Source organism: Hylobates moloch, unplaced genomic scaffold (genome assembly GCF_009828535.3).
Source record: "Hylobates moloch isolate HMO894 unplaced genomic scaffold, HMol_V3 SCAFFOLD_15, whole genome shotgun sequence".
Classification (NCBI taxonomy): Eukaryota; Metazoa; Chordata; class Mammalia; order Primates; family Hylobatidae; genus Hylobates; species Hylobates moloch.
In genome coordinates, this window is record NW_026652290.1 from 252,528 (window position 1) to 269,605 (window position 17,078).

Consider the following 17,078-nt stretch of genomic DNA (forward strand, 5'->3'; position numbering starts at 1 on the left):
CCTGGGCAACAGAGCGAGACTCTGTCTCAAAAAAAAAAAAAAAAAAACCCCCCCACAGATGGTCACAGGTGTTTTAAATCTTCAGGGTCATTATTTGCTTTGTGTCTACTTGTCCTGCTGTTAACAGACCACCAGGGCGTCTCCAGCTTTCATTGTGGATTTGCCCTTTTCTCCTTTCGGTTCCTTTGGTCTCAGTACAGTGTCTGTGCTTCCATTTTCTGTCCCGTGTGAGCCCCAGGCCTGGGCTTGTGAGTGGGCGGTGGCCCCAAGGCTGTGCACATGGCCCTGCCCAAGCTGGCAGCTGCGGGAGCACACGAAGGCATCAGAGCTCCGTGCTGTGCATGACACAAGGGCCCCCTCCTTCAGGGAAGCGTTCCAGAACTCTCCAGCCCCTTCCTCCCGCCCACAGCCCCGGGTCCTTCTGGCCCCTGTGGTGTGGTGTGGTCGGCACAGTAGCCCCCACGCCTCCTTCCCAGTCTTTGTTTCTGCTGGTCCCCGCCTTGGTTTTCCACTCAGAGGCCCCAGAGAGGAGACGGTGCATGGCTGGCCCCAGTCGCTGCCACGGAGCTGCCCCCACCCCAGCACTTGCCCGTGCTTGGAGGACTCGCTGGGCGCCTGGCGGTTCAGTTGCGCCCCTAGTGCTCTCTGCTGACTGAGCCCCTCCCTGGAGCCGGCGGAGCCCGTGTCCCTGCTCCGTCCTCACGGCGTCTGTGCACGTCCTTATGCTCGTTTCTGGGCCGTTGTCACTAAAGAATGCATTGAGCTGTTTTGCAGACAGACGCGTAGTTCTGTCCGATAGAAACGTACCGTGAGCACAGTTTGGCCTGGATATAATTGCCGTGGTTTGGATATGGTTTGTCCCCATGAAACATTGAAATTTGACCCCCAGCGTGGCCGTGTGGGAGGGGCTGGGGTCTCGAGGGGACCCCTTGTGCACAGATGAATGCCTCCTGCCACACTGAGTGAGCCCTCACAGGAACGCACTGCGTCCCACGACGCCAAGCTGGGGAACAGACCCGGCTGCCTCGGTTTCTCTTCTGCGTCCTCCCTTGCCACATGCCCTCTGCATACACCACTGCCCTTCCGCTCTCCCCCCTGGGTTAAAGCAGCCCAAGGCCCCCCACAAAGGCAGCTGCCCAGTCTTGGACATTCCCCCAGCCAGAACCGTGAGCCACATGTCCTATCAGTGACATTTTACATTCTTTTTTCTATACCAAGTCTCCAGAATGCCATGTGTATTTCACACTCACAGCCCACCTCGGAGGACCTGCCACAGCTCAGGGGCTTTGGCCACATGTGACCAGGGAACAGCCACAGTGTGCAGAGGCCTCGCGTCGCGGCCACACTGGGTGCGGCGGACCTGCGTTTGTTTTCTCAGGTCAGCCTCACCACCGTGCAGACGGCGGAAGCTCCAGGTGTCTGGCTGCAGAGTAAACCTGCCAGAAAATGCCTCTGGATTTTTCAGCAAAAGCAAAAGTTGAAAACAGGAAGCTAAATGGTTGCTTTGTCATCGTGAAATCTGTTTTTCTGATGGTTGAGGGAAGGCTGTATTTGTCCGGGCAGATGTTTCACATTTGCTGGAAACTGCAGCCTCTCGGGGCCTCGGGGCCCGTGTGGTATTCACGGGTGTGCCAAGCCCCCTGCCTGGAACTGGCACCAGGTGCTGTGGCCTTGGCTGGCCTGGCTTCCAGGACCCCCTCGGGGCTTTTCCTGATGTCCTAGGGGACACCCTGCGTGGCAGGCACCCTCCCGTCACAACGCAGAAGCACCAAAGCTTTCATGTGCAAAACGTAGGATGCTCAAAATTATCCCATAGAACTGCGTTATTTCACTTTAAAACGTTCATTCCGAGAGTTTCCTTGGTGGTAGCAAAGATTTTTTAAAAAAATTTTTGGCTAGGCACGGTGGGTGACTCACGCCCAAAGTCCCACAACTTTGGGAGGCCGAGGTGGGTGGATCACTTGAGCTCAGGAGTTCAAGACCAGCCTGGGTGATATGGTGAAACTCCATCTCAACAAAAAATACAAAAATTAGCAAGGTGTGCTGGTCCACACCTGTAGTCCCATCTTCTCGGGAGGCTGAGGCAGGAGGAGCGCTTGAGCAGCGGAGGTTGAGGCTGCAGTGAGCTGTGATCACGCCACTGTACTCCAGCCTGGGTAACAGCAAGACTCTGTATCAAAAAAAAAAATTTAAAAGATGGGGTCTTGCTGTGTTGCCCCGGCTGGGGTGCAGTGGCTGTTGACAGGTGTAAGCACACTGTAGCCTCAAACTCCTGGCGAGGCTCAAATTCCCACCTCAGCCTCCATGCTGGGACCACTGGCGCATGCACCACCACACTGGGCTTTAAAATTTTTATTTAGGCTGGGGCAGCAGCTCACGCCTGTAATTCCAGCACTTTGGGAGGCTGAGGCATGTGGGTCACTTGAGGCCAGAAGTTCAAGATCAGCCTGGGCAACATAGCGAAACCCTGTCTCTACTAAAAATACAAAAATCAGCCAGGCGTGGTGGTGCATACCTGTAGTCCCAGCTACTCGGGAGGCTGAGGCACAAGAATCGCTTGACTGCGGGAGGCAGAGGTTGCAGTGAGCCGAGATCGAGCCACTGCACTCCAGCCTGGGTGACAGAGCGAGACTCTGTCTCAAAACAAAACAAAACAAAATAAATTTTCTTTTCTTTTTTTTTGTTTTCTGAGACGGAGTCTCGCTTTGTTACCCAGGCTGGAGTGCAGTGACAATCTTGGCTCACTGCAAGCTCTGCCTGAGGCGAGGGTTGAGAGCCATTGTTTGTAAGGACATGAGTGCCGTCTCTCATTTCCACCACTGACGCCCCTGACGTCTTCAGCAAACATCAAACCCCAGCCAGGCGGCTCTGCTTCTGGTCTCTGTTCTGTTCCGTTTGTCTGTGTCTGCCCATAAGCTGATACCAATCAACCTTGATTACCATAGCTTTGTAGGAAATCTTGAAATATGGTCATGAAACTTCTCCAACTTTGTTCATGGTTTTCGAAATTGTTTTGGCTCTTCTAGGTCCTTTGTGTTTCTATATACGTTTTAGAATCTGCTGTTGAGCCAGGCATGATGGCTCACACCTTAATCCCAGCACTTTGGGGCTGAGCTGGGAGGATCGCTTGAGGCCGAGAGTTTAAGAACAGGCTGAGCAGCATAGTGAGACCCATCTCTACAAAGTAAATGTAAGAAAATAGCCAGGCATGGTGGTCTGCGCCTATAGTCCTAGCTGCTTGGGAGGATCACTTGAGGCCGGGAGTTTGAGATCAGCCTGAGCAACAGAGTGAGACCCCATCTCCCCCCAAAAAAAAAAAAAGTAAAAATTAGCCAGGTGTGGTGGCACACACCTGTGGTCTCAGCTACCTGGGAGGCTGAGATAGGAGGATTGCTTGAGGAGGTCAAGGCTACAGTGAGGGATGATTGCAGCATGGAGAAGGGACACGTCGGCCCCATCATGAAGCCCCTTGAGGCCCTGACCCTGTGGAGAAGGGACACGGATTCGTCTGTCACTTTCTCGTGACACTTTGTGGAAATAAACTGCAGGTTGTTTGTGACAAGCTAACTCTGTCAACGTTAATTGCCTCTAGGTGTTCACCTCGAACGGCCCCACGGTGATCATGCCCACCTGGTTCTGCTCGCGAGCCTGGTTCTCCCACGTGGGCCCCTTTGACGAGGGAGGTCAGGTAAGGGCCGAAGGCGGGAATCGGGTCCCTCCCCCAGGCTTGGGGCCCTGTCCTGTGTGTGTGGGCCCCGCACACTGGCCACCCTCTGCCCCGCCGTGCCTCCGGGGCTCTGGAGATTGAGGAAACCCCTGCCTGAGGGTCCTCCTGGTGCCCCGCCTGGCACCCGCCAGCATCTTAGTTGTTTTGCTGAAAGCATGGGGTTTCTACGTGAAGGCTGTGGGTGCCCCAGGCATCTGCACCTGACCTACACCGGCTCCAGGTTACTGCATCCTGGTTTAAAAGCTGTGTGTGGGAAAGCACAGGACACAGAAGCTGTTGGCGGAGCTGTCTCTGGGACAACAGAGGGAGAAGGGGAGCCCATCCCCCCTGTGGGGGTGCACCTGCAGGCGTCCGTGTCCCCGTCCCTCCCCCCCATGGGGATGCACCTGCAGGCATCTGTGTCCCCATCCTCCCCTCCGGGGTGTGCCTGCAGGGGTCCACGTCCCCGTCCTCCCCATCAGGGTGCACCTGCAGGCATCTGTGTCGCCATCCTCCCTGTGGGGGTGCACCTGCAGGCGTCTGTGTGACCGTCCTCCCCATCAGGGTGCACCTGCAGGCATCTGTGTCACCATCCTCCCTCTGGGGGTGCACCTGCAGGCGTCTGTGTCCCCGTCCTCCCCGTCGGGGGTGAGCCTGAAAGCATCCATGTCCAGATGGGGCCGGCTCTAGCTTCTGCCTCCCTGCAGGGACTGAGGAGCCCAGGGCTGGGGTGTCACCCACAGAGAGCCGGCCATGCTTGGGCACACAGAGACCGCTGGAGGGTCCGTCACAGTGTTCCTGGGGGTCAAGAGACCCCAGGTCAGTGGCTAAATTCTAGCCTCCACCTCCTACTCTTGTGACCGGGGGACCAAGTTTGTCCGTCCCACTCTGAGCCTCGGCGTCCTCATTGGGACAACAGGGTCAGGCATTCAGCAGCTCACAGGGGCGACGTGGAGCCTCACGCGGGCCTGGCCACACCAGGGTCCCCACTGCCCCACCACATCGGACCCTGGCCTGGGTGGTTCCTCGTGGTCCAGGCCTCTGGGGCGGAGATGGGGCAGAGCTGTGTTTTCCAGGGTGGCGCAGCCTCTCAGCCTGCAGCTCCCCCATAATTAATCTCTGGGACACTGACAGTGGTGGGTATAGCTCCAAGTGGGAGCTGCCAGGAAGCGTGGCCATCGCTGGGTCCAAGCCCAAGAACCCTCTGTTCCTATTCTGCAGGAAGCCGTGTGGGAAATGGTTAACAGAAGATGTTTCATGGGAAACACTGATTGATTTAAGTGTGTGTGTGTGTGTATATATATATATTTTTTTGAGACGGAGTCTCGCTCTGTCTCCCAGGCTGGAGTGCAGTGGTGTTAGCTCACTGCAGCCTCCGCCTCCTGGGTTCAAGCATTCCTCCTGCCTCAGGCTCTGAGTGCGCCACCACGCCGGCTAATTTTTGTATTTTTAGTAGAGACAGGGTTTCACCATGTTGGCCAGCTGGTCTCAAACTCCTGACCTCAAGTGATCCGCTCACCTCAGCCTCCCAAAGCACTGGGATCACAGGCAGGAGCCACCGCGTCCAGCCTGATTTAAGGATCTTATCATCCTTAAACCGTGGCTGAGCAGCTTCAGGATGCAGGAGTGCATCAGGTCTCGGCCTGGAGGAGGCGCTCCTAGAGGAAAGGAAAAGCCCATCCCTCCCTCTGTCCTGAGACCAGAGATCAGGGCCAGGGGCCAGGGGTCAGGGTCAGGGGCCAGGGGTCAGGGGTCAGGGCCAGGGATCAGGGATCAGGGCCAGGGGCCAGGGATCAGGGTCGGGGCCAGGGGTCAGGGATCAGGGATCAGGGATCAGGGCCTGGGGCTCAGGGATTAGAGCTGTGATGGGGCCACGGCTGGAGCAAGTGAGGGCTTTGGGGCCTGAGGAGGCCTCGGGTGACAGGGACGACAGCAGTGTCGGCCACCGAGACGGGGATGGATAGTGTTTCCTTGGCTTCTGCCAAGTCTTCCCCAGAGAAATGAGTCAAGCAGAAGTCACAAGTCCCCCTGAGAGCCAGAAGCTCTGTTTGGGGCTGATCCTCAGCCATCTCCCTGTGGGCCTCGGGGTGGAGCAGCTGAAGGGCAGGTGACCAGAACAGCAGGGGACCAATAGGGTGGACGTGGGTGGTGCAGACCCTGAGGCAGCCAGACCCAGAGGCCAAGCCAGGGCCCAGGGGGCTGCAGAAACAGTCACCACGAGCTGAAACACGCAAGATGGGGAGAGTCTTGACCAGAAAGCGCATCCACTTCTGCATTCGCAGAGGCAGGGTGGGAGGGGTGCAGGCGAGTCTGAGATCTGGAGGTGGGCGTGGCGGCGCCTGAAGACACCCAGCTTTGGTAGGTAGGGGGGTCCCCTGTGGGCAACCATCACAGGCCCTTGAAGAAGAAACAAACCTGATGTTTTCTTGGTTCAAAACAGGTTTATAGCCAGACACAGTGGCTCATGCCTGTAGTCCCACGAGCTCAAGAGGCAAAGGCAGGAGGATCGGTTGAGGCCAGGAGCTCAGGACCAACCTGGGCAGCACCGGGAAACCCTGTTTCTAACAAAACAAAACAAAGTAAAAACAGGTTTCTGAGGGCAGGTCTGGCCTGAAGGAAGCTTATCATTGCCACAGGAAGCCACACTTCAGATGTTTTCCCGTCCGTGGGGCACGTTCCCAGGGTTGGGCACAAGCGAGGACAGGTCCTGGGTGCCGCCATTGGGCCCCCACCCGCCCCCGCTGTCTGCATGAGAAGCTCCCGTCCCTCGAACTCCTCACCAGCCCCTCGCCAGACCTTGGTGTTGTCGACTTTTTTCTTTTTTTTTTTTCTTTGAGACGGAGTTTCACTCTTGTCTCCCAGGCTGGAGTGCAATGGCGCGATTTCGGTTCACTGCAGCCTCTGCCTCTCGGGTTCAAGCGATTCTCCTGCCTCAGCCTCCTGAGTAGCTGGGATTACAGGCGCCCATCACCACGCCTGGCTAATTTTTGTATTTTTAGTAGAGACGGGGTTTCACCACGTTGGCCAGGCTGGTCTCGAACTCCTGACCTCAGGTGATCCACCCGCCTCAGCCTCCTGAGTAGCTGAGATTACAGGCGTGAGCCACCGCCCGGCCCCTCCTCCCATTTTTTGTTACACTGTCTCTACTTAGGTTGGATGAACATTCATATACTAGTCTTTCCCCCTTGTCCCGATCTCTGTATTCTCCCACCTGCAATCGCATCCGGCGTCCACCATCGCGGCTCTGGCCAGGGGCGTCTGGTCCCCGTGTGGCTGGAGCCACAGATCTCCGTGAGGCCGCGCTCGTCAGAACTGTGTTCCTGGAGCCTGAGGCTGGAGGAAGCCTCTGGCCGTGCGGGAGGTTCTTGGTTCACGCGCTGTTCCGCCGCCACTTCGTGTGATCGTGTTGAGAAGCCCGGTGTGTGATGAATCTTGCCTTTTTAAGTTATGTGACCTTTTTGCCTGGAGACTCTGAGAATGATTTTTTATTGCTGAAGTCTAATAGTTTCACCAGGATCTGCCTTCAGTTGACCTGATGGCACTTTTCAATGTGTAGAAACAGATCTGCTTTCATTTCTGGACATTTTTCTTGGATTGCAGTTTTAAATACTAGCTATGTCTATTGTTTTGTGTGTTTTAAAGACTCCAGTTCTATGTCGGTTAGATTTTCTTAGTCTTCGTAACCCTTCTCACTTCCTTCATTATATAATTTCTATTTCCCTTTCTTCCGTGTCCCTTATTACATTTTTAATTGAAATCTGTTTTCTCTTAAGGATTTTGTAATTTAGTCTTCATTTTTCATATATTTTGTTCCTTTTTTTTTTTCCTGCTGCTGAGGCTGGAGTGCAGTGGCTCAACTCAGCTCACTACAACCTCTGCCTCCCAGGTTCAAGCAATCCTTGTACCTGAGCTTCCCAAGTAGCTGAGACTACAGGTGCACACCACCACGCCTGGCTACTTTTTTCCTATTATTGGTAGAGACTGGTTTTGACATGTTGCCCAGGCTGGTCTCGAACTCCTGGGCTCAAGCAATCCACCCCCCACCTCAGCCTTCCAAAGTGCTGAGATTAAAGGCATGAGCCACCACACCCAACCAATTTTGTCTCTTCTTAAAATTTCTTTTTTTAGTTTAATCGACCCAATTTTATATAAAAGCTTTGAGGTATAATTCACATGCCATACAATTCACCTGTTAAAATGTGCAATTCAATGTTGTTTTTTTTTTTAGCAAATTTATAGGGCTGTACAATCACCAATCACCACTACCATCTAACGTTAGAACGTTGTCATCCCCTAAAAAACACTTCCTGCACCCAGGGGCGCACCTCATCTGCCACCTGCCAGCCCTAGCCAAGCACTAATGCACTTTCTTCAATGCTCTATTTAGACCCACCCCATTAGGGTCCAGTTTTGCACTTAGTCCTTGAATTTCTGATTCAAGATGAGTCTCCGCCACCTCCCCGCACATCCCACCCCGTAGCCTGAAACACTGGTGGAGGGTGTGGAATTTATCTTGGTGGGTTATTTACAGGGGTCTCTGTTTCCTGGTTTGGGGTTTGTTGCTATTGTAGAGGGACAGGCTGAATTTTTATCCATGGAAGTGTTTCCAGTTTTTAGTTTTCTCTGCTGGACTTCACGTCCCTGCGTTCCGCGGGCTCCGATCGCTGGGCCCTGGCTCGAGCTCTCCCCCTTCTGTCCCCGCCGGGTGACTGCTGCTTCCTCCTGGAGGTTCGCGCTGGGGACGGGCCCTAGGGAAGGGCGGGTGGCGCTGGGGACGGGGCTCTGGAGAAGGGTGGGTGGCGCTGGGGACGGGGCTCTGGAGAAGGGCGGGTGGTGCTGGGGACGGGGGTCTGGAGAAGGGCGGGTGGCGCTGGGGACAGGGCCCTGGAGGAGGGCGGGTGGCGCTGGGGACAAGCCCTGGGGAAGGGTGGGTGGCACTGGGGACGGGCCCTGGGGAAGGAAGCGCGTCCCTGATTCGGCTCCCTTTTGCCTCTCAGGATCCGAGTCTCCAGAGCCTCCGGCCCGGCCTTCCTGGGAGTGGCTTTAGCTCGTGCTTTTTTCCTCCAGGCAGTTCCGGGTGCTCCATCCCCAAAGGCTGCCCGAGGATGGTTCTGTGAGCAGATTGGGGCTGGGCGACCACACTTCCTCCGCTCGGCATCTTCCCTGATGCCTTTCTGGGTTGTGACCCCTCCCCCTCTCCCTGCGCCCCGCCAGGGGCCCTGCACACCACAGGGCAGTCCAGGCACCTGGAGGCTGATTGGGAAAAGCCTGGGGAAGGAGTGAGGCTATTTCAGGCCTCTCAGGTCTCAGCAGCAGCAATCAGGGAGGGCAGAGAAAAATGGGACAGACCCTCTGAAGGCGCCTCCCTCCTCCTGGGGCAGAGGCACCACCCAGGAGAGGCTGTTGCCTAAATTCTCACTTTACTGCCAGAAAATAACAAAAGCCCAAGGGTTGGGCTATTCCTGGTGATAGGAAGAGAGAAACCTTTTTTCTCTTCTTAAACCTATAACGTGTTGAGAGTTCCAATGCTCTTTAGAACTGCCTTTGAAAAACACACAAAATTAGAGAAAATACCTAAATCACCCGTGTGAAGGTCCGTGACCACCAGCACCTCGAGAACCTCCACCCTAAATCACCCGTGTGAGGGTCCGTGTCCACCAGCACCCACGGGAGCCTCCACCCTAAATCACCCGTGTGAGACAGCACGTGGGCTTCTGTGATTCCTTCGTCTTTATCTTATGGTGGATAAACTTTCAGCAGGGCTGTACACATGATTTTGAGGTCTGTTCTTTGACTCAGCATCTTCTTACAAATCTTTCCATGTCATCGTGGTTTTTGTAAAAGGGATTGCCCTGGGGAGGCGGAGGTTAAATAGTGCCTTTTTGTTGGACGCGGAACCACAGCACTGCCTGTCTGTCCTGGAGCAAACAGGCCAGTGGTCGGGCCGTGATAGTCTGGGGACTTTACTGACCTGCACTTGAAGTTTGTGTGCCAGCCAAGGAGAGAAGAGGCTGGTCTTGGTGATAGACTGGCCCTGCTGCTAGGTTCTCGGAAAACCCGCCCTTTCCTGGAGCAAAGGTGTCTCCGGGCAGCCGACCCAGGTGAGCCACAGCAGAAAACCACGAGGAGAGCAGACTCCACGCCCTGCTCCTCCCCCAGTTTTATGTTTGAATTTAAGAAAGCAACAGGGGCCCAGCTCCGCACAAGGCCCAGCGCCGGCCCCAGACGGACCTACGGCTCGGCCACAGCCCTGGGCTGAGGACTGGGGTCACCCAGGAGAGGAGCAAGCAGAGGGCAGGGGCCACTGGGATCATGGGCCGGGGGAAGGAGGGCCCAGGTTCTCACAGGACAGAAAAGTCTGGTGGGAATGCCTGCAGAATGTTCCGGAACAGAGTCCCCACTGACATGGAGGGAGTGTTCGCGGATCAGCCCCGTGGGCTGAGGTTCACGTTTCTGAGCTTGGACAAGTGAGCAGGGCTGGCACAGGCCTGGGGCTGCCTCCCCACTGCTGGGCTCCCCTGCCCGCAGCCCCACGCACCCACCCAGCACCAGTGTCCTCTGCCCTCAGTCGGCACTTTGAGTCCCTTGAGCTTGTGGGGCTGCGGCCACTGGCAGGAAAGGACGGGGACAGAGACCGGACCAGCCGTCCAGGAGCCGTGGCTGCGAGACCCTGACCCAGCCCAGCCCCTTTCCTCGGCTGCCTGTCTTCCTCTTTGCCCTGAGACCTTTGCTGCCCAAAATGGAATCTGGGGGAGAACCAAGAACCAGCCCCCGCTCCCTTCCCCTTTCCCCCGTGTTGAGAAGCTCAGTTGCTCACATCTGTTGTGGCCGCCGCCCCACCTCCCTGTTGAGCCTCTAAACTGGTTTCTTTGCCACAAAAGCCTTTCCACCGGTTCCCGGTTGGCCGGCTGAGCGCAGGTGCAGTGCATCCGGGGCAGCACGCGTTTCCGGGCCCCCAGTGATGCCTCTGCTTTTCCCGCCCTGCAGGGCGTCCCGGAGGACCTGCTGTTCTTCTACGAGCACCTCAGGAAGGGCGGCAGCGTCATCCGCGTGGACCAGAGTCTCCTGCTCTATCGCTACCACCCGCAGGCGGCCACGCACGCCGTCCTCGAGTGAGTCAGCCCCGCCCGGCCCCGGGACGCCCGAGAGGCCAGGAACGCGGGAGGCGCCCGAGGTCAGGGCCAGGGTTGGTGGGGCCGACCCCGGAGGCTGTGGTCAGGCTCTGCCTTGAGCCCCAGGGTCTGGTGGGACATGGGACACGGGGAAACAGCTCATCCTGGGGGGGCAGCGTTCAGTGTCCACGAAGCGGCGTTTCCACCAGGGTGAAGGCCAAACGTCCTTCCCTAGTTCCGAGAGGTAAAATGACCACGTGCTGGGTCCTTTTGAAACCCTGTGCTCCCTTTAACCCAACGGGAGTCTCATGAGTGGGGTCTGGCTGGGACCACAGGCCTGGGGCGCGCAGCTGCCGTGGAGGGTGGCAGAGGCACGGCCAAGAAATCGCAGCACCCAGTGAGGACGTGCCCAGTGCTGCAGGGCCCACCTCCCTCTTCCATGTCACTGTCAGGCGTGGCCACGTGGGCCTGGGTCTGGGGGTGCCGTGTGGCTGCGTTGGAGCCATGGCAGGGGTGAGGCGAGTTGGGCTGAAACAATGTGCATCTGGAATTCCCTCCTTAGATCCGAGCGGGACGATTCCTTCCTTAGAACTGTGAGGACAATTCCCTCCTTAGGTCCAGGCAGACAGTACCCTCCTTAGAACTGTGAGGACACAGAGGTCTCGGCCACCTGCCTGCCGCGTGCCGCAGCGTTAAGTTGGAACACAGGCCACTGTCCGGGGCTTGCGTCTCGGCCCCTACGGGTACTCAGGGCCCCTGGAGTCTCAAGACCCCAACTAGGGTCACGTGTGGGTGTGGGAGCCGTGATGGTTCCGGGCCTGCCGTGACAGGGTTGAGACTCGGCAAGATCCCAGGTCCCCAGGGGGTCTAAGGTCCAAGGTCACAGGGTGGGGCCGGGGGGTTGGCAGGAGGGCCACGCGCTTCCCCATTGGGGGCATCATCCTCACTCCTGCATGCTGGGGCCTCCCGCGTCCACGCTCCCCTCCCTTCTCCCCCTCCCCCGTCCACGCTCCCCTCCTTCCCCCCCACCCACGCCCTTCCCACCCGCTCCCCTCCCTTCTCCCCCGTCCACGCTCCCCTCCCTTCTCCCCCGGCCACGCTCTCCTCCCTTCTCCCCCGTCCACGCTCCCCTCCCTTCTCCCCCGTCCACGCTCCCCTCCCTTCTCCCCCGTCCACGCTCCTCTCCCTTCTCATGCCCACCAGCACCTTGGCTGCTGCCTCATGTGGTGACGTGTCCCTGGCACTTCAGCATCTTTGCAACATTTCCAGAAATGCTGACTTGTACTTTTGGGAAAAACTGGGTTTCCACCTTTCCCAGTGCTAAGGCAGGGCCACGGCTTCGTCTGAGGATATAAAAAGAAAGGCATAGGGGGCCCTGGGGAGCCTGTTCTCTCTAATAAGAACTTTTTAAAATGTGAAAAATGAAGATGAACCAAATACAGACATCATGGCTGCTTCTAAATTTTATCTTCCTACGACGGGCCAACATTTTCAGACCAGAGACCCCTAGGAAAGCCCAGGAGACAAGGGGCCGCAAGGAGGCCGGCGTCAGAGGTTCCCCAAACCTCGCGTGTCACCCGCGGCCACACAGGCTGCCTGCTTTCTTCTGGAGCCTGACTGCTTTCCTCTCACGTGAACCCCATGGGGCCCCTGAGCTGATGTCAGTGGATGAGGAGGATCAGGCTTGTCCCCCGCCCCTCGAGACACCCAACAGACCCGGGCTGCTAAGGACAAGATGGCAAAACCCGGCGAGGCTGCGTCACCTGGTGGGGAAGTCCCCACAGCCGTCTGCAGGAGCCGTCCCCGCCCAGGTTCACACACAGCTGTCCTCGCCCAGGTTCACACACACACACATACACCCACACTGCACATGCACACAGACCACACATACACAAGGAGCTGTCCTCCACACTGCACATGCACACAGACCACACATACACAAGGAGCTGTCCTCACCCAGGTTCACACACACACACACACACACACACACTGCACATGCACACAGAGCACACACAAAAGGAGCTGTCCTCACCCAGATTCACACACACTCACATACACACTCTGCACGTGCACACACCACATGCACACCACAAAGAGCTGTCCTCACCCAGATTCACACACACACACACACACACTGCACATGCACACAGACCACACGTACAGCATGCACACATGCGTGCATGAAAGTATACACATGCATGTACTCACTGCACACACGCTCACTGCACACATGCACTCATACACATGCATACACAGTTCACGCACACACATCCGCACATTACATGCAGGCATGTGCGCTCACTGCATACACAGGCCCTCACTGCACACACGTGTGCACATGCATGTACACACATCCACACAGTACATACAGGCATGTACTCTGAACACCTGCATGCACTGTACACGTGCTCATGTACACACATACATGCCCTCATGCCCTCACTACACACATGCACACTGTGCACACATACACCCCCACACAGTGTGCACACACACGCATGCTTCAGTGTCAAGTCACTGACTGGGATGGGCATCTCCGTGTGTCCCAGGCGGGGTGGGGACTACTGCGGTGGCTGCAGAGGGTGGGGGAGGAAAAGGTAGACTCCAGGCAGGACCTCCCTGACAGTGCCTAAGCCCTGCAGCTCCCTGAGCTGACAGAGGGGACCCCATGTCCCCCCATCCCATTGCCTGTGGGGGTTTTGCTGCAAACGGGGTGCCACAGGGTTGGGGGAGAGTCACAAGTTTATCCCGGGAGGCGGAGGCAGCAGCAGAATCGTAGAGCATCCAAATCCTGCCCCAATCCCGAGGTGAAACCCATGAGGGCCCTGCTCAGGGCAGGCCCGTCACCAGCCAGCATTGTTGTGTCTGACCCAGACCCCACCCCGGAGGAGGCTCCCGTGGACACAGCTCTTGCTTGACAGAGCGGAGGGCATCCCAGGACTCAGCCAGGGCAGGGTCTGCCAGGCACAGGGATTCAGCGTGGCTGCATCGCAGCAGTTGGGGAAGACAGCATCTGGTACACATCCCAGGCTGTTCTGGCCCCGTTGGCCTCTGCATCCCCTGCCCCTCGAGCTTCTGGCCCCTCCGGCTCCTGGGGCTTTGAGACGGGGTCAGTCCGGGCAGCCCCAGGAGCAGGGTCCAGGGAGAGGCGCCCACAGGCAGGCAGCCGACAGCGATGGGGCACGTGGGGAGGGGCTGGGGCGGGAGGAGAGAGGGTGGGGCTGGGAAGGGCCCAGGCAGCGATGGGGCAAAGCAGCAGGTCATAGGAAGGAGCCTGCTCCCGGGGCAGCAACCTGGGGTCGGCTTGTCACAGCAGAGGCAGAAAGAACAGAGACCAGGTTCCCAGGGGAGTGGAAGGGCTCGGGGCAGCGACCCTGAGGCAGAAGGTTGTGCCCAAGTGTGAACGCTGTGATTTTATGGGATGGTCGCATGTGCCCTTACGGACAAAGGTTTCTCTGGGAAAAGACTGGGGTCCAGTCCAGTCCTCTGCGTCCTACAGAAATTCTGCCTTCCAGAACCTTCTAGATTCTCAAGTGACAGCTTCTCATCTGTCCCCACCTGTTGGGGTCTGATGGAAGGGGCGGGTCCCCACCTAGGCATGTGGCTACATCCAGCTGGGGCAGGTGGTCTGACTGTAGGACAGCCAGTCTCTCTTAGGCATTGGGCTAGGTGTCCACTCCACTGGCAACGTGAGCTGAGGACACATCATGTCCCTGTATGTCGGCATCTGTGTGCATCTGTGGGGCCTCCGGCCTGCCTGTCACCCTCTTCTCCACCGCAGGACGACCATCTGGACCCACCGCGTCCGCTTCCTGGAAGAGCGGGCCCTGCCCCACTGGGCGGCCTTCACCATCTGGAACGCGGGCAAGCAGGGGCGCCGGCTGTACCGCAGCTTGACCGCCACCAGCCAGCGCAAGGTGGGCACCCTGCCACCCTCCAACACTGCCTGTCCCACCCCCATACTGCCCCACAGCACAGGCCCTGGCCCCGGCCTATCCAGAGCTGCCCTTCTGTGCTTGTCCCCAGGTGGTGGCATTCTGTGACGTGGACGAGAACAAGATCAGGAAAGGCTTCTACTGCCACGAGGACTCTCAGGTGTGCAGGGCCGCATGGGGTCACCCTTGGGGTCACCCACCTGCTCTAGGGCTGAGGGACAGCTGCCCAGAGCCTTCCCCCTTGGCAGAGTCCACCTGGGTCGCGTCAGCTCCTCAGGGCCTCCAGGGAGCCCAGCCCCCGTCCTTTGGGGGGAGAACCCCACTGTCCCTCGTGGTTCTGGGCCTTGGGGTAGCCCACCCTGGTCAGTTCTGCAGTTGGGTGTCAGGCGGGGGTGGCCAGAGCCGGGGTCCTGCCCTGAACAGCTGCCACAGTCCCTGACCCTGGCACATTATCTGCCGCCCAAGCCCTGGCTCCCGTGTGAGCCAACTCGGTGGCTGTGTGCACCCCGAGGGCGTCTCTCCGGGGATGAGCTCCAGGCTCAGGCAGGACTGACGGCCTCTCTCTCTCTCAGGAAAGACCCAAGCCCCGAATCCCCATCCTGCACTTCCGAGCCGCCCGGCCACCCTTCGTCATCTGCGTGAAGCTGGTGAGTGTGGGGCCCTTGGCCATGGGGGGCCTTGGGGGTCTTGGGCTCTGCCACATGGACAGCCCACCCTGCTGTGCAATGACTGTGTGGCCTGGGATGAGACCCCAGCCGATGGTGGGCATGGGGACAGGTGCCACAGCCGTCCACAACGGCACCACAGACCGAGCTGTGGGGTGATGGCCGCTGCTCTGGGGGCAGGAGGCAGCTGGAGGGTGGCCTGCATGGGTGTGGGGGGGGGATGGGTTCCGGTCTCTCTTCTGTCTTTAAATACCCGTAAAGCCAACATTTGTTAGAAACTTGCAAAGCACGAGGCCCTACGGTGCCATGTCTGAGGGGCCAAGGCCAGGACCTCCAGCTCCATGGACGGAGGTGGCTGCACCGGGGATGTCCTCAGCCCGAGTGTGAACGAGCCTTGCCCAGGGTGGGCAGGTGACGGGCACCTCGGGTTCCAAATGCAGCCTTGGCTGGCTGTGGGGGGCTGAGCTGAGTAGTTTTTTTTTTTAATTTAAGTTCTGGGATACATGTGCTGAACAGGAAGGTTTGTTACATAGGTTTACATGTGCCATGGTGGTTTGCTGCACCTATCAACCCGCCATGTAGGTTTTAAGCCCCACATGCATTAGGTGTTTGTCCTAATGCTCTCCCTCCCCTTGCCCCCCACCCACCAACAGGTCCCATGTGTGATGTTCTCCTCCCTGTGCCCATATGTTCTCATTGTTCAACTCCCACTTACGAGTGAGAACATGCGGTGTTTGGTTTTCTGTTCCTGTGTTAGTTTGCTGAGGATGATGGTTTCCAGCTTCATCCATGTCCCTGCAAAGGACATGAACTCATTCCTTTTTATGGCTGCATAGTATTCCATGGTGTATATGTGCCATATTTTCTTTATCCAGTCTATCATTGATGGGCATTTGGGTTGATTCCGTCTTTGCTATTGTGAATAATGCTGCAGTAAACATACGCATGCATGTAACTTTATAATAGAATGATTTATAATCTTTTGGGTGTATACCAATAATGGTATTGCTGGGTCAAATGGCATTTCTGGCTCTAGATCCTTGAGGAATCGCCACACTGTCTTCCACAATGGTTGAACTAATCTACATTCCCAACAACAGTGTAAAAGCATCCGTACTTCTCCACAGCCTTGCCAGTATCTGTTGTTTCTTGATTTTTTAAAAATCGCCATTCTGACTGGCGTGAGATGGTATCTCATCGTGGTTTTGATTTGCATTTCTCTAACGACCAGTGATGAGCTTTTTTTCATGTTTCTTGGCCGCATGTGTTCTTTTGAAAAGTGTCTGTTCATGTCCTTCACCTACTTTTTGATGAGATTGTTTTTTTCTTGTAAATTTAAGTTCCTTGTAGATTCTCTATATTAGACCTTTGTCAGATGGACAGATTGCAGAAATTTTCTCCCATTCCAGAGGTTGCCTGTTCACTCTGATGATAGTTTCTTTTGCTGAGCAGAAGCTTCTTAATTAGATCCCATTTGTCAATTTTGGCTTTTGTTGCAATTGCTTTTGGTGTTTTAGTCATGAAGTCCTTGCCCATGCCTATGTCCTGAATGGTATTGCCTAGGTTTTCATGTAGGGTATTTATGGTTTTAGGTTTAAGTCTTTAATCCATCTTGAGTTAATTTTTGCCTAAGGTGTGAGGAAGGGGTCTAGTTTCTGTT

The 17,078-nt window shown here is 56.7% G+C and overlaps 1 protein-coding gene across 5 annotated transcripts in view; it reads left to right on the plus strand.

The window, feature by feature from the left end:
* The window catches only part of B3GNTL1 (UDP-GlcNAc:betaGal beta-1,3-N-acetylglucosaminyltransferase like 1), a 126,759-nt gene that overhangs the window by 65,826 nt on the left and 43,855 nt on the right, over positions 1 to 17,078 (plus strand). For 4 of the 5 annotated variants that reach the window (XR_009209962.1, XR_009209961.1, XR_009209963.1 and 1 more), the window contains exons 7-11: positions 3,593 to 3,688; positions 10,694 to 10,818; positions 14,600 to 14,735; positions 14,845 to 14,913; positions 15,326 to 15,400. Coding sequence is in view for 1 of the 5 variants with exons in the window: in XM_032177940.2 (XP_032033831.1) it covers positions 3,593 to 3,688; positions 10,694 to 10,818; positions 14,600 to 14,735; positions 14,845 to 14,913; positions 15,326 to 15,400 (501 nt within the window). In the remaining 4 variants the exon portion in view is untranslated. The remainder of the gene's footprint in view (positions 1 to 3,592; positions 3,689 to 10,693; positions 10,819 to 14,599; positions 14,736 to 14,844; positions 14,914 to 15,325; positions 15,401 to 17,078) is intronic. The other variant, XR_009209964.1, reaches the window with a different exon arrangement.